Source organism: Bidens hawaiensis, unplaced genomic scaffold (assembly GCF_021521415.1).
Source record: "Bidens hawaiensis isolate Kalapana, Puna unplaced genomic scaffold, B.hawaiensis_p1.1 tig00005588_1, whole genome shotgun sequence".
NCBI lineage: Eukaryota > Viridiplantae > Streptophyta > Magnoliopsida > Asterales > Asteraceae > Bidens > Bidens hawaiensis.
Window position 1 is genome coordinate 803,513 of NW_027491362.1, and position 18,321 is coordinate 821,833.

General features: G+C 38.3%; 2 protein-coding genes and 1 pseudogene across 4 annotated transcripts; 1 reads left to right on the plus strand and 2 right to left on the minus strand.

The window, feature by feature from the left end:
- Positions 1-6,930: 6,930 nt before the first annotated feature.
- On the plus strand, positions 6,931-8,913 carry LOC143630215 (glycerophosphocholine acyltransferase 1-like; annotated as a pseudogene).
- A 136-nt stretch (positions 8,914-9,049) lies between these two features.
- LOC143630185 (uncharacterized) lies at positions 9,050-10,360 on the minus strand. 2 transcript variants are annotated; one of them, XM_077099263.1, is made up of 5 exons: positions 9,966-10,360; positions 9,811-9,882; positions 9,596-9,731; positions 9,407-9,524; positions 9,050-9,334 (listed from the first exon to the last, which is right to left on the minus strand). In XM_077099263.1, the coding sequence occupies exons 1-5, from the start codon at positions 9,973-9,975 to the stop codon at positions 9,281-9,283; spliced, it is 390 nt and encodes a 129-aa protein (XP_076955378.1). In that variant the 5' UTR covers positions 9,976-10,360; the 3' UTR covers positions 9,050-9,280. The 2 variants fall into 2 exon arrangements, with proteins under 2 accessions (XP_076955378.1, XP_076955377.1); XM_077099262.1 differs by having other exon boundaries at positions 9,050-9,524.
- A 2,224-nt stretch (positions 10,361-12,584) lies between these two features.
- On the minus strand, positions 12,585-17,792 carry LOC143630241 (uncharacterized). Of its 2 annotated transcripts, none has more exons than XM_077099307.1 (12): positions 17,452-17,792; positions 16,027-16,567; positions 15,677-15,953; positions 15,319-15,592; positions 15,065-15,241; positions 14,233-14,985; positions 14,044-14,138; positions 13,901-13,960; positions 13,728-13,816; positions 13,067-13,654; positions 12,863-12,935; positions 12,585-12,654 (listed from the first exon to the last, which is right to left on the minus strand). In XM_077099307.1, the coding sequence occupies exons 4-11, from the start codon at positions 15,450-15,452 to the stop codon at positions 12,882-12,884; spliced, it is 1,950 nt and encodes a 649-aa protein (XP_076955422.1). In that variant the 5' UTR covers positions 15,453-15,592; positions 15,677-15,953; positions 16,027-16,567; positions 17,452-17,792; the 3' UTR covers positions 12,585-12,654; positions 12,863-12,881. The 2 variants fall into 2 exon arrangements, with proteins under 2 accessions (XP_076955422.1, XP_076955421.1); XM_077099306.1 differs by lacking the exon at positions 17,452-17,792 and adding an exon at positions 17,115-17,128 and having other exon boundaries at positions 16,027-16,996.
- Between the last annotated feature and the right edge of the window lie 529 nt (positions 17,793-18,321).

Sequence of the window (18,321 nt, forward strand, 5' to 3'; positions counted from 1 at the left end):
AACTGACCTGCGTGAAGGTTTGCCGTTTTTTGGGTTTATGCGGGTTTTGCCGCCTTCCCCACGCAACGACTTTCCCCGTAATTATGCGGTGAAAACCGGCATATTCGTGTGGAAAGTTCATAAGTATAAATGTAAAATCATCAGCGTCGATGTTCTAAGGAGAATCATTTCCATTAGAAGTGGCTCTGGGCCTTTTCTTTACAAATTTGGAATTGATCTATATGCAAACTGTGTAATTGAGCTCCCTTCCATGTTGTTGGGATGGGAGTGCCATCGAGCCGATATGCACCTGGTTCGGGATCTCGTTGTTTACGCAGTATGTAGTCTCCGGCATTGAAGCTGCAATTTTATTCGTGTTTTCCCCAGCTGGGGTTCTACACGCATCAGCCTGCTCAGCGTTCGTTACGCCACGAGGTGTGCGAGCGTCCCATCTCTGACAAATGCTTCGACGATGTCCTTTACGTCTGTGCATTCTTCAGTGTTGTGGCCTTTTGTCCTGTGAAAGTCACAGTATTTGCTCCGATCAGCATTGTGACGATGTCGGATTATTGGAGCCTTTGGCCATGGGAGCTCCTCAGTGGCAAATATCTCGGTGACGCTTTTGGTGAGTGGCGTCCATCTGGAGTTCTGGTTCGACTGTACGTTATCCCTTCCGCCTAACCGATGTTGCAAGCCGGATGTGTCAAAGTTTACCCTTGACTGCCAAATGCCTAGCTTCCGCTTTTTGTTTAGTCGGGCGGTAAGGATGTTGTCTTTTCTTGTTTTCTGGGTGTAGAGGTTTGTGCTCTGGGGGAGATCTCTACCCAGTTGCTTCTCCGTTTCCGCAAAGCGTTTAGCTGCTGTCATGATGGCATCCCATGTGGATGGCATGCCATCTTTACCCGTTAAGGTGCGGATGAGCTCTGGGTCGTTTGCGCCCTGGATGAAAGCAGAGCGAACAAGATCTTCGCTAATATTACCCAGACTTAGCTTCTTTGAGTTGAAGCGAGTGATGAAGTCTGGCATAGATTCATCTTCCTCTCGAATGCATTTGAGGATTGTCCATTGCTCTTCGGTATACTTTCTTTGTTGGCTGAAGTGTTGGCTAAATTTTTGCTGGAAGTCTTCCCAATCGTAGATGTGGTGGACCGGTAGACGATCGAACCACGCTATAGCTGCCCCAACAAGCGTCATTTGGAACATGTAACACCACGTAGGTTCCGTCCAACTACTGACGGTTGCCCCCGCTATGAACCTGTTCAAATGATCGTCTGGATCAGATATACCATCGTAAGTGCCGATGTTGGACATCTGTTTGGCACTTTTCGGGACGATTGCTTCCGCAATGTCCCTTGCAAATTTGGACGTTCCCGCCTTTGCAGCAGTTGGTGTAAATGTTTTGGAGAAGTCACGTGGGTTTCCACCTGCGTTTTTTGGTTTGAAGGTTTCTCCAAAACACCTTCTCGGTTGGGAGTCCGTTTCCTTACGCTTCCCTTTCGCCCTATGGCGAGGGTTTGCGTCACTATCGGATTCTTTCGAATCATTGTCCCAGTACTCTCCGAATTCCTCAGGCTGTTGGAGTGAACGTAAGCGTTCATCCAACTCAGCTTGGAATTCTTTTTGATGTGCTTCCGCCCACGCTTTAACTTCATCGAGTGTTTGGCGGGGGAGCCTCGTTCGTTGTCTCTCTAACTGGGTATCGGTGAATCCCAGTGAGCGATTATTTACTGCACTTGCCCCAGCTTGGGTAACTGGGGTAGTGTTCGTAAAATTTACTGCACTTGCCCCGGCTTGGGTAACTGGGGTAGTGTTCGTAAAAACTGTGTAGTCGCCGGTATCCCCCTGAGTAGCTGGGGTTGTGGTTACCGGAGTTTCTTTAACCATATTTCCAGAAGTTTGAAAAAACTGAAAGGAAATGAAGTTCTAGCTTTTATGCACGGATGGCGCCAATGAAGAAACACTAATCGACCCCGGGCAGATTACGGATAATCTGGGGGTTAAATAGATGTTTCCCACGAGGGGTTAGGTCCGGCAAAGATGATTCTTCTGATGACCTGCAAAACAGACACCGTGAGCTCGTCACTGAGAAGGGGGGGGGGGTACGACCACCCTCCGGCGTGAGAATCAGACTAGATTGCTCTTGAATATGAGTGTATATTAAGAGATTGCTAGAGCAGATATCAGGTATAAGATGTAAGATACAAGATAAGATGAGATGATCATACCATTTGGGGTATTTATAGCCGAAGGTAGGTTTCCAAGAGGGTATAGCCGGCTGAATAGTATTCCTGTTCTACCAACTGTGGCCTACGCACGTGCCATGCTGGCAGTTGGTGGGTAGGCAGCGGCTGACAGTGACCAGGCCTGCTGTGTACTATTCCTTTTCCACCAACTGCAGGCTATGCATGTGGTATGACAGGAGTTGGTGAGTAGGTAGCGGCTAATAGTGACATACAGTACAAGAGCATGCTGCTCGCCATACTGTTGTCAATGGGCTGTCGTATCTCTGGTCAGATCTTTTGCCCATACCTCGTCAGGTACAGTACAAAAGATCTTCCAGTATCGTACGGACTGGCTCATTTGGGCGGGAGTATTCCCCCTCCCGCCTTTGTGCGGGATTGTTCCCGGCTTTGCTCATTCCTTCAGGTGACTACTGAATTATTGAGAGCTAAGTGCCTTGTGCGTGTAGCCTTGCTGCGCGGGTGGCCTTCCCTGATGGCTTGTATCCGCAGCTGCGGGAACAGGCAGAGTACTTCACCATTGGGAGGCATTTCCTGCGGGAACAGCTTGCGTACTGCGCGTAAGGACGTCATTGTCCCAGTACTCTCCGAATTCCTCAGGCTGTTGGAGTGAACGTAAGCGTTCATCCAACTCGGCTTGGAATTCTTTTTGACGTGCTTCCGCCCACGCTTTAACTTCATCGAGTGTTTGGCGGGGGAGCCTCGTTCGTTGTCTCTCTAACTGGGTATCGGTGAATCCCAGTGAGCGATTATTTACTGCACTTGCCCCAGCTTGGGTAACTGGGGTAGTGTTCGTAAAATTTACTGCACTTGCCCCGGCTTGGGTAACTGGGGTAGTGTTCGTAAAAACTGTGTAGTCGCCGGTATCCCCCTGAGTAGCTGGGGTTGTGGTTACCGGAGTTTCTTTAACCATATTTCCAGAAGTTTGAAAAAACTGAAAGGAAATGAAGTTCTAGCTTTTATGCACGGATGGCGCCAATGAAGAAACACTAATCGACCCCGGGCAGATTACGGATAATCTGGGGGTTAAATAGATGTTTCCCACGAGGGGTTAGGTCCGGCAAAGATGATTCTTCTGATGACCTGCAAAACAGACACCGTGAGCTCGTCACTGAGAAGGGGGGGGGTACGACCACCCTCCGGCGTGAGAATCAGACTAGATTGCTCTTGAATATGAGTGTATATTAAGAGATTGCTAGAGCAGATATCAGGTATAAGATGTAAGATACAAGATAAGATGAGATGATCATACCATTTGGGGTATTTATAGCCGAAGGTAGGTTTCCAAGAGGGTATAGCCGGCTGAATAGTATTCCTGTTCTACCAACTGTGGCCTACGCACGTGCCATGCTGGCAGTTGGTGGGTAGGCAGCGGCTGACAGTGACCAGGCCTGCTGTGTACTATTCCTTTTCCACCAACTGCAGGCTATGCATGTGGTATGACAGGAGTTGGTGAGTAGGTAGCGGCTAATAGTGACATACAGTACAAGAGCATGCTGCTCGCCATACTGTTGTCAATGGGCTGTCGTATCTCTGGTCAGATCTTTTGCCCATACCTCGTCAGGTACAGTACAAAAGATCTTCCAGTATCGTACGGACTGGCTCATTTGGGCGGGAGTATTCCCCCTCCCGCCTTTGTGCGGGATTGTTCCCGGCTTTGCTCATTCCTTCAGGTGACTACTGAATTATTGAGAGCTAAGTGCCTTGTGCATGTAGCCTTGCTGCGCGGGTGGCCTTCCCTGATGGCTTGTATCCGCAGCTGCGGGAACAGGCAGAGTACTTCACCATTGGGAGGCATTTCCTGCGGGAACAGCTTGCGTACTGCGCGTAAGGACGTCACGTCTCTGAGCATGGTGGGTCCTGCGGATCCAGTTGGTTTCTGCGCAGACGTCTCTCTTCAAGGTGAGTCCTGTGGGTCCAACTGGGCTCTGCTGGGACCTACCTCTTCAATCCACAAGATGGAATTCCACATCTAACATGTTTTAAAAAGTTATATAACAAAAAGAAAGTTTAATTATGTTTCAGAGTATTCTTGCAAGCCATTCAGACCGTTCAATTACTCCATTTCCTCTATCAAGTTGGGCTATTAGCAAACAAACAATCGATATGTGTATTGTTTTCAAAATTGCAACAACTACTTTCAGGAATTTATTATCACATGAGTACTTTAGTACTTTATACATGTAATGTGTTCTGAATTAACACGTATTTAGTTAGAGGCAAAGCCTTTTTCTAATTTGATACCGGTGATAAAAGAAAAAGGTGGAAAAGATTTTAAAGAAATGTCCTCAGTTATAACTTGTGTCGCCACATTGAACTCATGCCTAAATGCGGTTAAAACTTTAATTGAAAAAATAACACATGGTTTGGATTTACTCGAACAAGACCCCCTTTTCTACTCAAACTTTAAGATATAAACTTAAACCAACATTTATCAGTGACCCTGCCTTGGTTAAATATGTTTTTAAACATCATGGAGATGTTTGTTTAAGCCATTTAACTTATTCAAGCATTCAGAAATCTTATTTTGATGAGCATAACAACGTTTGTAAGCTTGTGCACAAGATCAAAGCTTATGTTTATGTAAACTAACATAAAATGGTAACTTAGATATGTTTATGGCTTTGCTATGACTTCTAGCACCTGAGAATGACTCAATAGAACTTCCTTATACTTGAATGAGGGTAGAACATGAGAACAAGGCTTAATCTTTGATTTAGAGAGTGAGGGTGATTGGAGAGGATTAAGGGATAATGGATGCATGAAATGGACGGCCATAACACCCTTTTTATAGGCCAAATCGATTTGGATAACCACTGGTGAAGTTGTGACACATTATAGTCGTGTTCAAATGGTGTTGATGACTCACCCATTTGACGGGACGTCACAAAATTGTATTCAGATTAGATGGTCTGTCTAATGTACGATGTTTCCATACATATCCAGACACTAATTCGACCGTCACAAATGGTTGGATTATCCGTCTAACCAGCATTTTACTTAGTAACTTTGGCATACATGTTCTTTGGTCCCTCAACTTTTAGATCGAGTTGTCATTTTTTTGCACGAAAATTTTCAGGATGCTACATAAATTTGATGTTTATATAGAAAAATATGGTACAACATCAAACATTCAAGAGTCGATAAGAAAAGCAACATCTTCTGGAAGTTCAAGTAGTAGTCTTGATATGTTAACTTGTATATATGATACTTTAATGAATGAAAATACCAAAGTAGCAAACTCGGGAGTTATGGTGGGACGGGCCTTTTATCCGGTATGAGTGTGAAAGATTTTGGACAATTTGATATATTTGCATGATGGAAAGGTAAGGATGATCAATTTCCTATCCTATCCGCAATGACCCAAGATCTACTAACTGTCCAAGCTTCTAACGTAACTTAAGAATCTTTTTTTTTTTTTTTTTTTTTTGTGTTAGTAGCGGGAGTTATATCCTACAACATTAATAACAAGACTTACTCCTCCTGTGATAGAGATGTCCATTTGCTCGAAGGAAACACATACAGCATATATTCTCACTTAAAGGCGAAATGGAATATAAATGTGAATTATACGAGGACGAGATAGACGTTGGGTTGACGACACCAATGACCGAAGATGAAGCCACGTTTAATGAGTACCTACGCAACAACTAGGGTTCGGTGGGTGAAGATTAAATACATCACGATAATAACTAGAACCCTAGCCAAAGAATAGAAAATTAAATTGTGGCTTGTATTTTTTATCCAATGTATTACATTTACGTATTACAATTTATGATGCTATTTAAGTTTTAAATTATTAAACAAAAAAGTGAATTTGAGATATTTTTGTTTATTTTGTGTATTTTATAATAAAAAGATAAAAACAAAACCAGTTCAGGAGTACCGACTTGGACCCGACCTGATTTTGGTTTGAAATATAGGACATGATTATATGGACTCTAATCATGTTTGAAACCCGAATCAGGACCAAACATATTTAAAATATTTTACCATTGACCAACCCGAACCGATGTGGATCCATTTGAAAAGCTTCTATTAGAAAACAGTGGAAATAAGTTTGGAATCTATGGACTCTACTAGAATCGAAATATTTGCTTAAAAGTTACGATCCCTGTTGTTTATTTTTATTTTGATAAAGGGTGCTAAAAGTTTTTATGTATAATTTAAAAAAGAAAAACACTATCATCATATCATGCAATAACTAGACCCCGATAAGCTGTTTGGAACCTGAAATAAGTGGGACTATTATAACAATCACTACACTTACAATATATATGAATAACAGTAAGTTGTACGTAAACGTAACTATAAATTTTAATAAAAACATCGTGTATGCTGATTACAGATCTTAAATGTTTGTTGATATAAAAAAGAAACCAAAAAACAAACTAATAAAATGATAAATGCAGATATATAAAGTCTTAACAGTCAAATGTACGGATATTATAAATTTGGTTAACAAGAATAAACCACAACCAAAATAAATTGAGGGTTGATATCCATGCAAAACATTACCCATTTTGAAATCTTTCGTAACCAAAATATCAGTTTACCATCAACATTCAATCTCTCTATGTTTTTGTATGTGTTTATCATTTAATTCATAGATCACATACATATCATCCTCCTCGGTTCCCTTTCGATGATCAAACAAGAGAAGATTATGGTACACGTATGCATTATAGATTTGTGAGCGTGTTATGATGAGATGTCGACCATTGAAGATGTAGATGAGATGTCAACCATTGAAGATGTAGATGCGGAAGAAGCAAGTTCATATAGCGAACGAAGATTTTCAAAGGTGAAGCAGAGGCTAAAAGATCGATCAAGGGTATGAGTTTTGTTTATCGTTAGACGTTTTGTGGTCTATCGATTTAATACACATTTTTGTTTCTCTTTTTGGAATATATAGAAAGTGGTACAAACAAAAGAAAAAACTAAGGAGATATTGTCCAAACAAGATTTGTTGATCGCCAAACGTGCCGAAGAACATGAAAGCTTCATCACCAAGGTAGGTAACTATATGAAAATACGCATATACATGTATATAACCGGCTATGTAAAGAAAATTTGGTTGATCGGAGGGTTAACAGGCCCCTGCTAGTTCCACCCATGAATATAAGTGTTTTAAGGTTCTCATACGAAACGGGATTTTATCCTATTAATATGTTTGAAAGATATATTATTTTAAGATTACTATTGTTTGAATACAACTTTTTTTTTCTTTTCTGGTTATTGTAGGTAACTCATTTTCTGGGTGTCTTCTCATACGGGGCATTTTGTTTTATCTTGGGTGCAATTAAGTATATGATTTCTTGATTATTTCCACTTGCCTTCTAGTTATACTTAGCTAACGCTAATCTTTCGTATGGATTGTCGATATCAATCAATCAGGGCCACAAGATGTTCAATACATATACGTTTTGTTCTATATCACCTTTGTGCCACTTCGATGGATTTACTACCGATACAAGAAATGGCATTACTACCTTTTGGTATGACCCTCTCCGTCACTCATTTTGTTTAGCGTAAATTGCAAAGATCGTCCTTGTGCAAAGTGATGTAAACATTATGTTTTGTTGTGTCATGTAGGATTTCTGCTACTATGCCAATACCATCTTCTTGGTCATGCTTTTGTTTTATCCCAGAAATCAAAAACTTTTCATGGTTACCTTCTCATTTGCAGAGGCAAGTGCACTTAGATTTTTCCCATATGCATATATAGGCACTTTATACTAAAGAACCAAATTTATGTAGAGAATCGCAAGAACCATGATTAATAAATAATAAGCTACATTTGCAGGGACCACTAGCATGGGCGTTGATTGTTTGGCGATGTAGCTTGGTTTTTAGTTCTGTTGACAAAATTGTAAGCGTCCTGATACATCTTTTACCAGGTGCGTCGGCCGGATAAAAGTTGATTCTTTCAGTGATTCATCTCTCATACTTATGCCTTATGATCATATTCTAAGGGCTCATTCTTGCTACTGATGTTATGATAAACAAAGATTCTAAGTTCTAACCTTATGAGGGTGTTTTTTTTTGTTGTTATTTTTGGGTTATCTGCAGGTGTTGTCTTCTTTACGATTTGCTGGTGGGACCCAGCTTTCTTTGAAGCCATGGATCCAGAGGGAAGCCCAAACGGATTATCATGGCGCCACACTGAAAAGAAATCATTTCTATGCACATGGTTGTTCACGGTCCCATTGATCGCTTATGTTCTTTGGCAAGTTCTATATTTCCTCATAGTAGATGTCCTTCGTCGACAACGCCTGTTAAAGGATCCTGAAGTCATGACCTCTTACAGGTTATCACACTTCTCTACATAAAATTAGTTTTTTTTTTATTGTTTTTTAATAAAATCATGATATATGTAGGGGACTATCAAAAAAGGCACAAAAGGCAAACAACATATGGTGGCGCTTAAGCGGGTATCTTGGAGATAATAACCGTTTGTTGATGTATATTCTGCTACAAGCTGTTTTCACAGTAGCAACAATGGCACTCACAGTACCAATATTCTTGTCATGTGAATTACACCTTTTTTCCAAATACTTAAAGTTTCTGCAGCCGTATGGAACGGAGGCCAGTTTTTGGTGGAAGTCATGCCGCGTCAAGTGGTTCTCAAGGAAAAGAGAAAACTAAAGGTGGCTCAACCGCAACAAAATCAACACCAAGATTAATAAAAAAAAAGTTTTCTTTTTTCTTCAACCTTCTGGACCAGTTGATAGTTTTCTTTCTTCCTCTTGTCTATTATGTTCTAAAGAGGATAGAACAGACAGAACATGTAAAGTTTTTCTAGGACTCATGAACAGAACGAGAGTCCGTCTTAACTTCACATTATGCAAGTACTATTTTGATATGTATATAAACATATAAATTATTCTTGTTTGTTGGTATATTTGAGAAAATATACAAGTCATTTCACTTGTGTGCGGTTGATCGATCATGCTTAAAGTCTATACAATCCGTCGCCCATAAACTTTTATGTAACTATAACTTACAATTTGAAGGTTTTGATAAGAAGAGTTTTATCTACAAAGGGTCAAAATGTGCACCTAGAATATAAAAATTGCTGCTATGATCAATAGCACAAGAGAGAATCCCATAGCCTGCAATCAAGATCACACTGTGTCAAGTAGATAGCTTATTTCACTCATAGGTGATACCAAAAGTGGACTTACAGCAATTGCAGAAGCAGCAAGACCCGCGCGTTCCCTAGGGTCTCTTTGGTAATAGTCTCCAAAATAGAGAAATGTAGCATAGTACCACATCAACGGAAATGCAAACCCTACTAAAAACCTTTAAAAAGAAAAACAAACAAGATTCACGAATTCGTTAAATAAATGAAAAGAAAAAATGTTAATACGTACGAAAACCATCCTACGCCACAGCCAAAGCAAGGAAGAGGCTTATCATAAATTCCTTGTTGAAAATCATCTGCATCCTTTATAAGGGTATATCTGTCTTTCTCATAATCTTCATTCTTTGTTGTGTGTCCTGCATTATCTGCACCTGCTTGTTTTAGTCAATTAATATTTTTATTTTGTGGTTTTGTATAGTTAAAACTTAAAAGTTGTTTTGTTACCTTTGAAAATTGAGAATGGTTTCACAAATTCGAAGACATATCTTGAAACCTTTCCTTCTTCCATAGCAGCATCTGTTTATCCAAAAGTTCCCAATTACAATATCTTCTAATACCATAAGTTTAGACAGATTTCCAGTAAAGTTAAGATTGATTACCCTTATCCATTTGCACTGATTCAAAACCGAGGTGGACTTCAGTCGCCTGCTGGTTGCTACCACTTCTTCCACCTATTTTATATGATCAACAAACTAAACCAGCATTTAATCCAATAATATAAAATTTAAAGCCTACCTTGTTATGACCGTAAATAGATTGAACCAGAAATCTGAGTGTGGAAGGAAGAAAACTGACGCTTCCATTGTCAGATTACCTGAGTTTTTAATTAATTATAATAACATATTTCCTATTCAAATTGCCGTCTCAGGCCGGCTGTCTTTTTTTTTTTTTTTTTTCGTTTACTTCTTTTTTCTGATGTTTAGAAAGACAACAGTCTCAACAAGCTTATATGAGTCAAACAAGTTGGCTACAAAATATATGTTTAAACATAAAGAAGGAAACTATAAACGTATTCATACGCTTAAAACTGGCGGTCGTTCATTTTAAAATACAACACTATTCGTTAAATATAGATGTTTATCAATTATGCTTATACCAGGAGGCGTGACAAGAACAGTACAAACTATTCGGTGATCTCTTTTACCTTTTAGTGTGAGTCAAACAGTACAAATTAAAAAGCAACTTTACATTTTCTTCTCAATTTTAGCACGAATCGCTAAACATGAACTAAACGAATTTAGCAACCATGTCAAACACTCGGCATTTAGCTCCAAAAGAAACCAATATGAGAATGTTCTTATTCCAAAATCACTTATATAAGTGAAAAGAAAAAAAGAATGCAACAAAAGTATACAAGACAAAAAGAAAACCATTTTGAGCTTCATATGATCTAAAGCCCATGAATAATGTGAGAAGATGACTTTATTTCCTCCCTGCAATAACAGAAACACAGAATTCATGTCCAGAAGAATATGTGAAATAATAAAACTGAATAGCACAAAGCCAATATGTAAAGGCTTTATTGTTACATACCTTCGCTTTGAATTCTTCAAACTGCGGCCGAAATGGAGATGAATAGAAACTTATAAGAGAGAATAAACATGAAGAAAAAAATGATATTAAGAATGAACTGATTTTATTGAGAACATAAATTTGTATGTACAAGGGGTATTGTCCCCTGATCTTTAAATGCTACAACCAAAAATCGGGTTTTCCTAAAATATAGTGGCCAGAACAAACTAGGTTATGCGTAGGTAGAAAACAAAAAGATTTTTACAAACCCTAATTCCCTATATTAAATACCACCAAAATCCATGCCATTCAAAACCTTCCACATATGTATCTTTCATCTGTAGCCGAATAACAGGCTGGCATTCTTTCTTGAGACCAGCGGTTATGTTTCTATCTTTCATTTGTAAGTGGTGTATACTCAACATGTCTTCTGTACGACATAACATTATCAACTTTATTAGACCATCATGTTCAAATCTGATAGATCATCCATTGGAATCTCAAGTCCCATAAAATCATCATCTTGTAATATATCATCATCAATGTTCAGCCATGAACCTATATCTTCGCCTTGATCACCGAGAACATCCATTTCAGGTATTTGCAGGTGCGAAAAGTCAAGTGGCTCCTCGGTCTCCAAATACTTATACTCATCTTCCTCTTTGACCGTATTATTACTACTATTGCTATTATTTTTCACATTTGGGACTGAAGAAAATGTTCTGTTTTGATCTGAAATTTTTCCAATTGGGCCATTGAGTGATGTGGTTAATTGAGTAGTTTTCTGCTTTAACTTTGTTTTGTTCTTTCTTTCACCCTTAATGTTACCGGATGCGGGCCGCCCGACTTTCGGGCCTCCGTTTCTGGTTAAACTGTTCACTTTACCCTCTCTGTCCCGTTCACTTCTCTTTCCTTTTGCACTATGTAAAATTGTGGTTCCAAAGCCTGAAGAAGTACCAGCAACGACATCATCAAGATATAATTCTCTCTTTTTGACCCTGCTTGACCATAAATTTTCATCTTTGCCATTAGTTTGCTCAGAGAAGTGGAATGCATTAGACGGATACATCTCATGGCTGCATAACGAAGGGCTTAGCTGAGCACCTGCTTTATTTGTGAAAAACAGAATCATAATTAAAGACGGAAAAAATAATATATGTTGGGAGAAAATTGTGAATAATATGTAGTACCTGACACTCGTTCTATGGATTTTCCGTTTACTTTACCGAATTCGTTATTGGTTGCGGTATCTAATTGCGTGTCATTTAAGTGTGATGATCCAGAGCGGAACATTTCCTTAAATAGTGGTCCATTGAAGCAACTTTTGCCTGTTGATTCAAATTCGTGGCATCGATCCAGTGTTCGTCTAGCAAAACCTAAAGCAGCTTGCTTGGCTACTTTGCTACCAACGTTTTTAGGTGCATGAGGACCCCAACAACTCTGATAAACATTTATTGACGATAAAAATAAATCAAAATCATGATTTGGTAGTTTATAGGAATGCTTGTGCAAAAACTGATTGAAAAGATGATGAGAAAAGAAAAAAATTAATAACCATTACCATGTACTTTTGATAAGTCACTGCAGTGAGCTTGTCAATACAAAGTTGTTCAAATTCCCTACAAACACACAATTGGATATATTAGAAAAGACGGTAATAAAAATCACTTGGTTTGATTTTAAAATAAAGAAAAAGAATCCCTACATCTGTTGCAGATCTCTTGCTTCATTGGTAGACTCCAAAAGGTTATCAAGCAGGTATTTCTTCCTGGAAACCTGTTAGTCAATTAGATCATGAGATAAGGCTGTTTTTTATATTGATATTCAGAATTTTCAATAAAATAAGAAAGAAACTACAGAACAGTAACAAAGAAAGCAATACAATCCTTGATTGCAAAATTGAGAATTATCCATTTAAACTTTAATCAAATAAACAATCAAAAAAGCTGGTAAATTCCAAATTTTAGTTGAAAGATATTGCTACCTGTTTAAGAAGTTTTTCTTCAAGTCGACAAATTTCTCCACTGATGCCTTCTCCCATTGTTTGGTAAATCAGGCTGGACAAAAATAAAGTGTTTGCATGTTAAATTACTTAATAAACTTTTCAATCTTATAGTAGTGATTGAAACAGCATGCTTATTGAGGTAAGAATTAAGAACACGTAAAGTGAGCAAAAGATAGAACCTACCACAAGTTCTGGATAGAGTCCAATACCCTGGATCTCTATAAGAAGTCTTTCGTTTAATGACATGTTAGCATGCTGATGATCCGAGAAGGTGATGCCAGATGTCATTGCTGGATCTGAAAGTGGACCATTATACAAATGATCAAAACCAGTAGCCTTTGTCGAATCCAACATGGACATAATATGATCTGGCGGACTGTGGATGGACTCTTTACTAGATCTTGGTGTAAAACTTTTCTTGTGACCACTAAAATTACCATGCCCACCAAGTTCATAGCTCTGTGATGACCTTTGATTGAAGGCATTTGATTCAACATCTGTGTCAAACTCAAATGCAGATCCATAAACATTAAAGTTGTTGTCATTACTCCCACTAAGTGAAAGCTCATCGTTTCCTTCTTCGAAAATTAGAGCAGCAAGTAGTCTCTGACAAAGGGGGATTTCCCCAGGACCCGTAGTTTCTGATGCGAAATGTCTGGGACTTGGTTCAATACTTCTGATTTCTGCTCCATTAATTAGTGTACCAGAACTTTTAACGTCTTGATGAACTGGGTTTTTTGTGTTAATGTTAGACTGATTGCTTTCCTGTATCTGAATAGAATAATAAATTTTAATTTTGCAATTTACAACATATATCTTATACAACCCAAGAAAGAACCATCACCTGTTGTTTTAAATAAGACATGTCCAAATCAGATACAAAACCAAAAAGTGGCTCCATATGCCTCCATAATGGACTGGACAAAACATGATCTGCAACCTCCAAATCAAAAAATTAGAATTATCAAATAATATTGTTCGTCAAAGAAATTAACAGATGGTGATATAGAACAGTACTTGGATTAGTAACCGCTTTAGCTGCAGCCACAAGCTCATCATGTCCATCATCAGAACCAACTAACAGATATAAGGAAAAAAAACAAAGTTCAGAAATTTGTGAACATAAAAAATCTTCACGTAAGAATCATCATTTCATATACCGGGAAAGTCTGCTACAGCATTGAATGCGATATTCTTTTGACGAGTATAAGCTTTGCGATCAGAAAGTTTCCTAGTGGGTGGCCTACCTGATTTGCTGTTGACACATCAAGACCAAACACATATAAACATATAAGAGTATATATACTAAAAAAAGAATCTTTTTTTGTCATGGAAAAAGAATCTAGAACCTTTCAGACTTATCAAAACCCTGTCTGCCAGTTCTAAGCTGTTTTGTGGTCCCCACATGGCGAATCTTCTCTACTGGCGGTGTAACACCACGTGACGAACCAAAACCCCGTGCGGTTCTGTTTTGTCTACGAATTCCATCACCAACTTCTTTACCATTCACCGTCTTGTTCTTTCTTACTGGAGGAACTAAAGTTGAGAGCTTTTGAACATTTTGTTCACCTTTATCTTCTACTTCATAATACTTCTTCCCTTTATCTCTAGATCTAATTTCAGCAGCCCCAGACTCCTCACTTTCAGACAGTGTAGATGATGCAAAATGATCTCCTTTTGATTTGAATTGCTGAGGAGAATTAGCAGGAATTCGTTTAGAAAACCCGGGCCCACTTTCACTACCAGTAACATCACTGGTATTATCCAAAGCAGTGACTTCATCACTATTAGATATAATAGGGACAAGATTTGTTCTCCTTGCTGTACGAGATATCTTTTGGGGCCTGCGGTCAGCCCACTGTGCTACTGGTGGAGATGAAGACCGTGTTGCTGGTGTACGTTTACGGTTATTAGACCCAAACTGACCAGAGTTCTTGTTTGTACCATGAACCATGTCCCAATCACTGGAAGCAGTGGCCCTTTGAACCACTGGGGATGATTTAGGCACAACAATTGACCCTGATCTTGGACCTCGAGCGGGCACGTGCAATTTTGTGCTAGAGGTAGGACTGCCGGATATAAATTCTTCTCGGAAACTGGACCTGGTAACAAATCAAACAAAATTATAATCAGGTATAATAGGAAAGACAGAAAACAAAACATGACAATCTGTTGTCATACTTGTTAACCGATCTGATATTTGTTCTTTCCTTGTCAGAACTTGTACTTCTATCTCTTTTATCATAAAGAGATGTATCCTGTTCAGGCCTTGGAATGGAAGACCGTATGCCTACACTTGCCTGCTGAGCTGGACCATCAGCTTTTACACCTCCAATTATTCCATTAGCAGCTCCAGGCCTACATCAAAACTGACGACCATAAGCACGAAGACTTAACACAATCGATGTATGACTTTTAGGTGTTAGAATTGATACCGCATATGAAAATCATTCAATCGTGACATGGAATCAGAAAGATTCCTTCCATGGATTCCATTGATAGCTTTTGTTGACATTGAGCTTGGACTATGTGCAGTATCGGCTTTTATTGCAGTACGTTTCTTCTTCATTTTTGCTTTTTCCCAACCATTGGGTACAATGTGCAATGAACGATCCCCTGAAGACTATTACTGCTTGGAAGTCTTAAAATTTCTTTATCCCTATCTACATTCCCCGATGATCTAGCAGGAGTGTTTGGACATACCTCCGCCTATATTAGTAAACACTATAAATGAGATTCGCATCAAAACAAAATAAAAATGGCAAACTATCAACATTATACAAAGTTACAAACCTTTTGATCAACCATTGAAGTTCTGGTTCGTTTGTTAGGAATGATATTTCTACCCCTTTCTTCGACCTTCTGCTGCTCAAAGTCAAACGCATTTGTGAGGGAATGACTTTGGGTGCCCATCTTATCGACACCTGCCATCATTGGTGCACGATTCAAGAGTAAACCACTAGACCGATCACCAGGTAAAGCATCTGGTCTTGTTCTCTTCCTTGAAGGAATGCTTGGAAAACACTTGTTAATCACTGACAAGGTCTCACTGAAAGCCTTCACTCGTTCCCTATTTACATAATAAAAACTATTACAAAATACATAAATCTCTGACCCTATAAAGAGAGATTAAAATACTATACCTGGCTTTAATGGTGGATTCCCGCAAACTAGCCTTTAACCGTTTAAGATCTTCGGGTGATGAATTAGGCTGTTTGGTTTGCCTTTAAACGAACCAGTTGGTGACTCATCAGACGAACCAAGTACAGCACTTGCAAGTCGTTTAAAATCGCCATGTCGATTAAACTTGTGTTCAGTAGCCATTGTCTTTGGGTCAAACCGCAAGCATTGAAAAAAATTGGTTACATCTACTTGTGTGACAGTTGAAGTGCTTCTTGACATGCTGGTAAGAGATGATAATATTGGATTTTCCATGTTTTCACGAAAACTGGATGATCTGTCCAGTGAAGCAGCTGAGTAGGACCCACGCTGTGCAGTATTATACAATGGCCTATCCGGACTAACAGAGGACATGTCAAATTTACCAGACGATGCCATTGCATCAGTTTATTAACAGTCTCTGTGTTGCAAGATTTGTGAACACAGATGTGCATGACAATACCGTCGTGTCACTGCACATGGAAGAGACACCCAACTTTCCCAATAACAAAAGAAGAATAAAACCTAACAATTCAAGAATTGGTGCACGCCTCAGATTCGCATCGATAGTTCAAATCAAACAGAAAATGCATCAAATTAATTAGCTTTAAAGTAACTCGCTTTATAACCGGGTTCTTGCAAGTCACATGCAATGCACAAAAGTTTCTAAAACATTATCAAAACCTTTAAATACGAAGTCATCAGTATGTCAAATGTATGCTCAATTAAACATCAATCCATAATCACGTGCATAGCATTTATAAAACTGGCTGTATATCAAATGCACTGCAAAGATACATACAGTATTATGATCATTTGTTATTAAAGAATCAAGTGATCTTAGATAATACATACACATATCTCTCCAAGTTAACTTCCAGATTAAATGACAGGCTGATCACCGTTGAACTTAATTAATGGCAATCCAAAAATATAACAACTTAATTTATAAAACTGACTGTATATCAAATTATACTCATATCTCTTCAAGTTAACTTCCAGATTAAATTACAGTCTGATCACTATCGACTTAATTAATGCCAATTCAAACTTTATATCAATAGTTTGATACTTCCTGTAACTATCATCTTAACTGTGTGAATTGATTAATACATTTCCAGTAAATATTCCTCAAAACTAACTGATAATAAAACAATTAATAATAACATAACTGAATACAAACAAAAAGAAGCTAGTCATTAAAATACAAATTATAAACTAGTGATCTCAAATTTAAACACATGCAAAGTAATTAATTCAACAGTTGTGTAAACCTAATCACCTCAAATCTCTAATAATTGAAACCCTAGAAGCTCAAAAAATCAGCTTAAGCGATCAATTAAGCAGAATCTTAAGATAACACAATCTAATTCTTTAATTAAACAAAAACAGATCGAATTCACAAAAACCTTGAGCTGTAACTCCAAATCGCGTGTAAAATTGGTGAATTGGAGAGCTGATCGAGTATTGAGGAACAAACGGTTAGGTTAAATTTGCAAATTTACCTTCTGTAATAATAATAATGATAATAATAATAGTATTAATAATAATAAGATGTGTTGGGGGTTAGTAATAATATTGAAGGTTCGTCCGAAGCCATGGCAGCGCCTCCTCCCACAGTGTTATGATCGGAGATGCGTTGGCTCTGATTGAAATGACTGTTTTGCCCTTGGTTTATTACGAGTGATGGGGTGCAACGTGGGTTTAGAGGATGGGTGTTATTGGAATAACAAAGATTCAAGTCGGCTTCAACAGCTCAGCTCAAGCCTGCCTGCCTGCCTGCCTGCCTTTTTTTTAATTGTTCAATTTATTTTCTTCTGCCAGGTCTTCAGATATTATTACACTAATTTGAGCAAAAAAAAATTTGTTTTTTATTCGTTTTGTTATTTTATATTTATAGTTATTTGTTTTATTTTTTTTCGTATTTTTGATTAGATTTAATATGTATATATTAGTTTGTTATGTTTTTATATTTTTTTTAACATTTGGGGTATTTCAATTGAGATATATAGTTTTTTATATTTTTAACGAACGAACACGAACATGTTGATATTTTTTAAACGAACAAGCATAAACACAAATACCTGTCTTATGAAAAAGGGTGGTTGATGTAGATGACGATGGTGGTTGATATGAGATGATACACCGACAAAGAAGAATATGAAGATAAGATAAATTAAATCAGGGATTGATAATGAAAAGGTTTAACGAGTAAATTATATGCATAGGCATTTTGAAATTAACCTAATACATTTTTTGAGAAAAATTGACATGTCAAG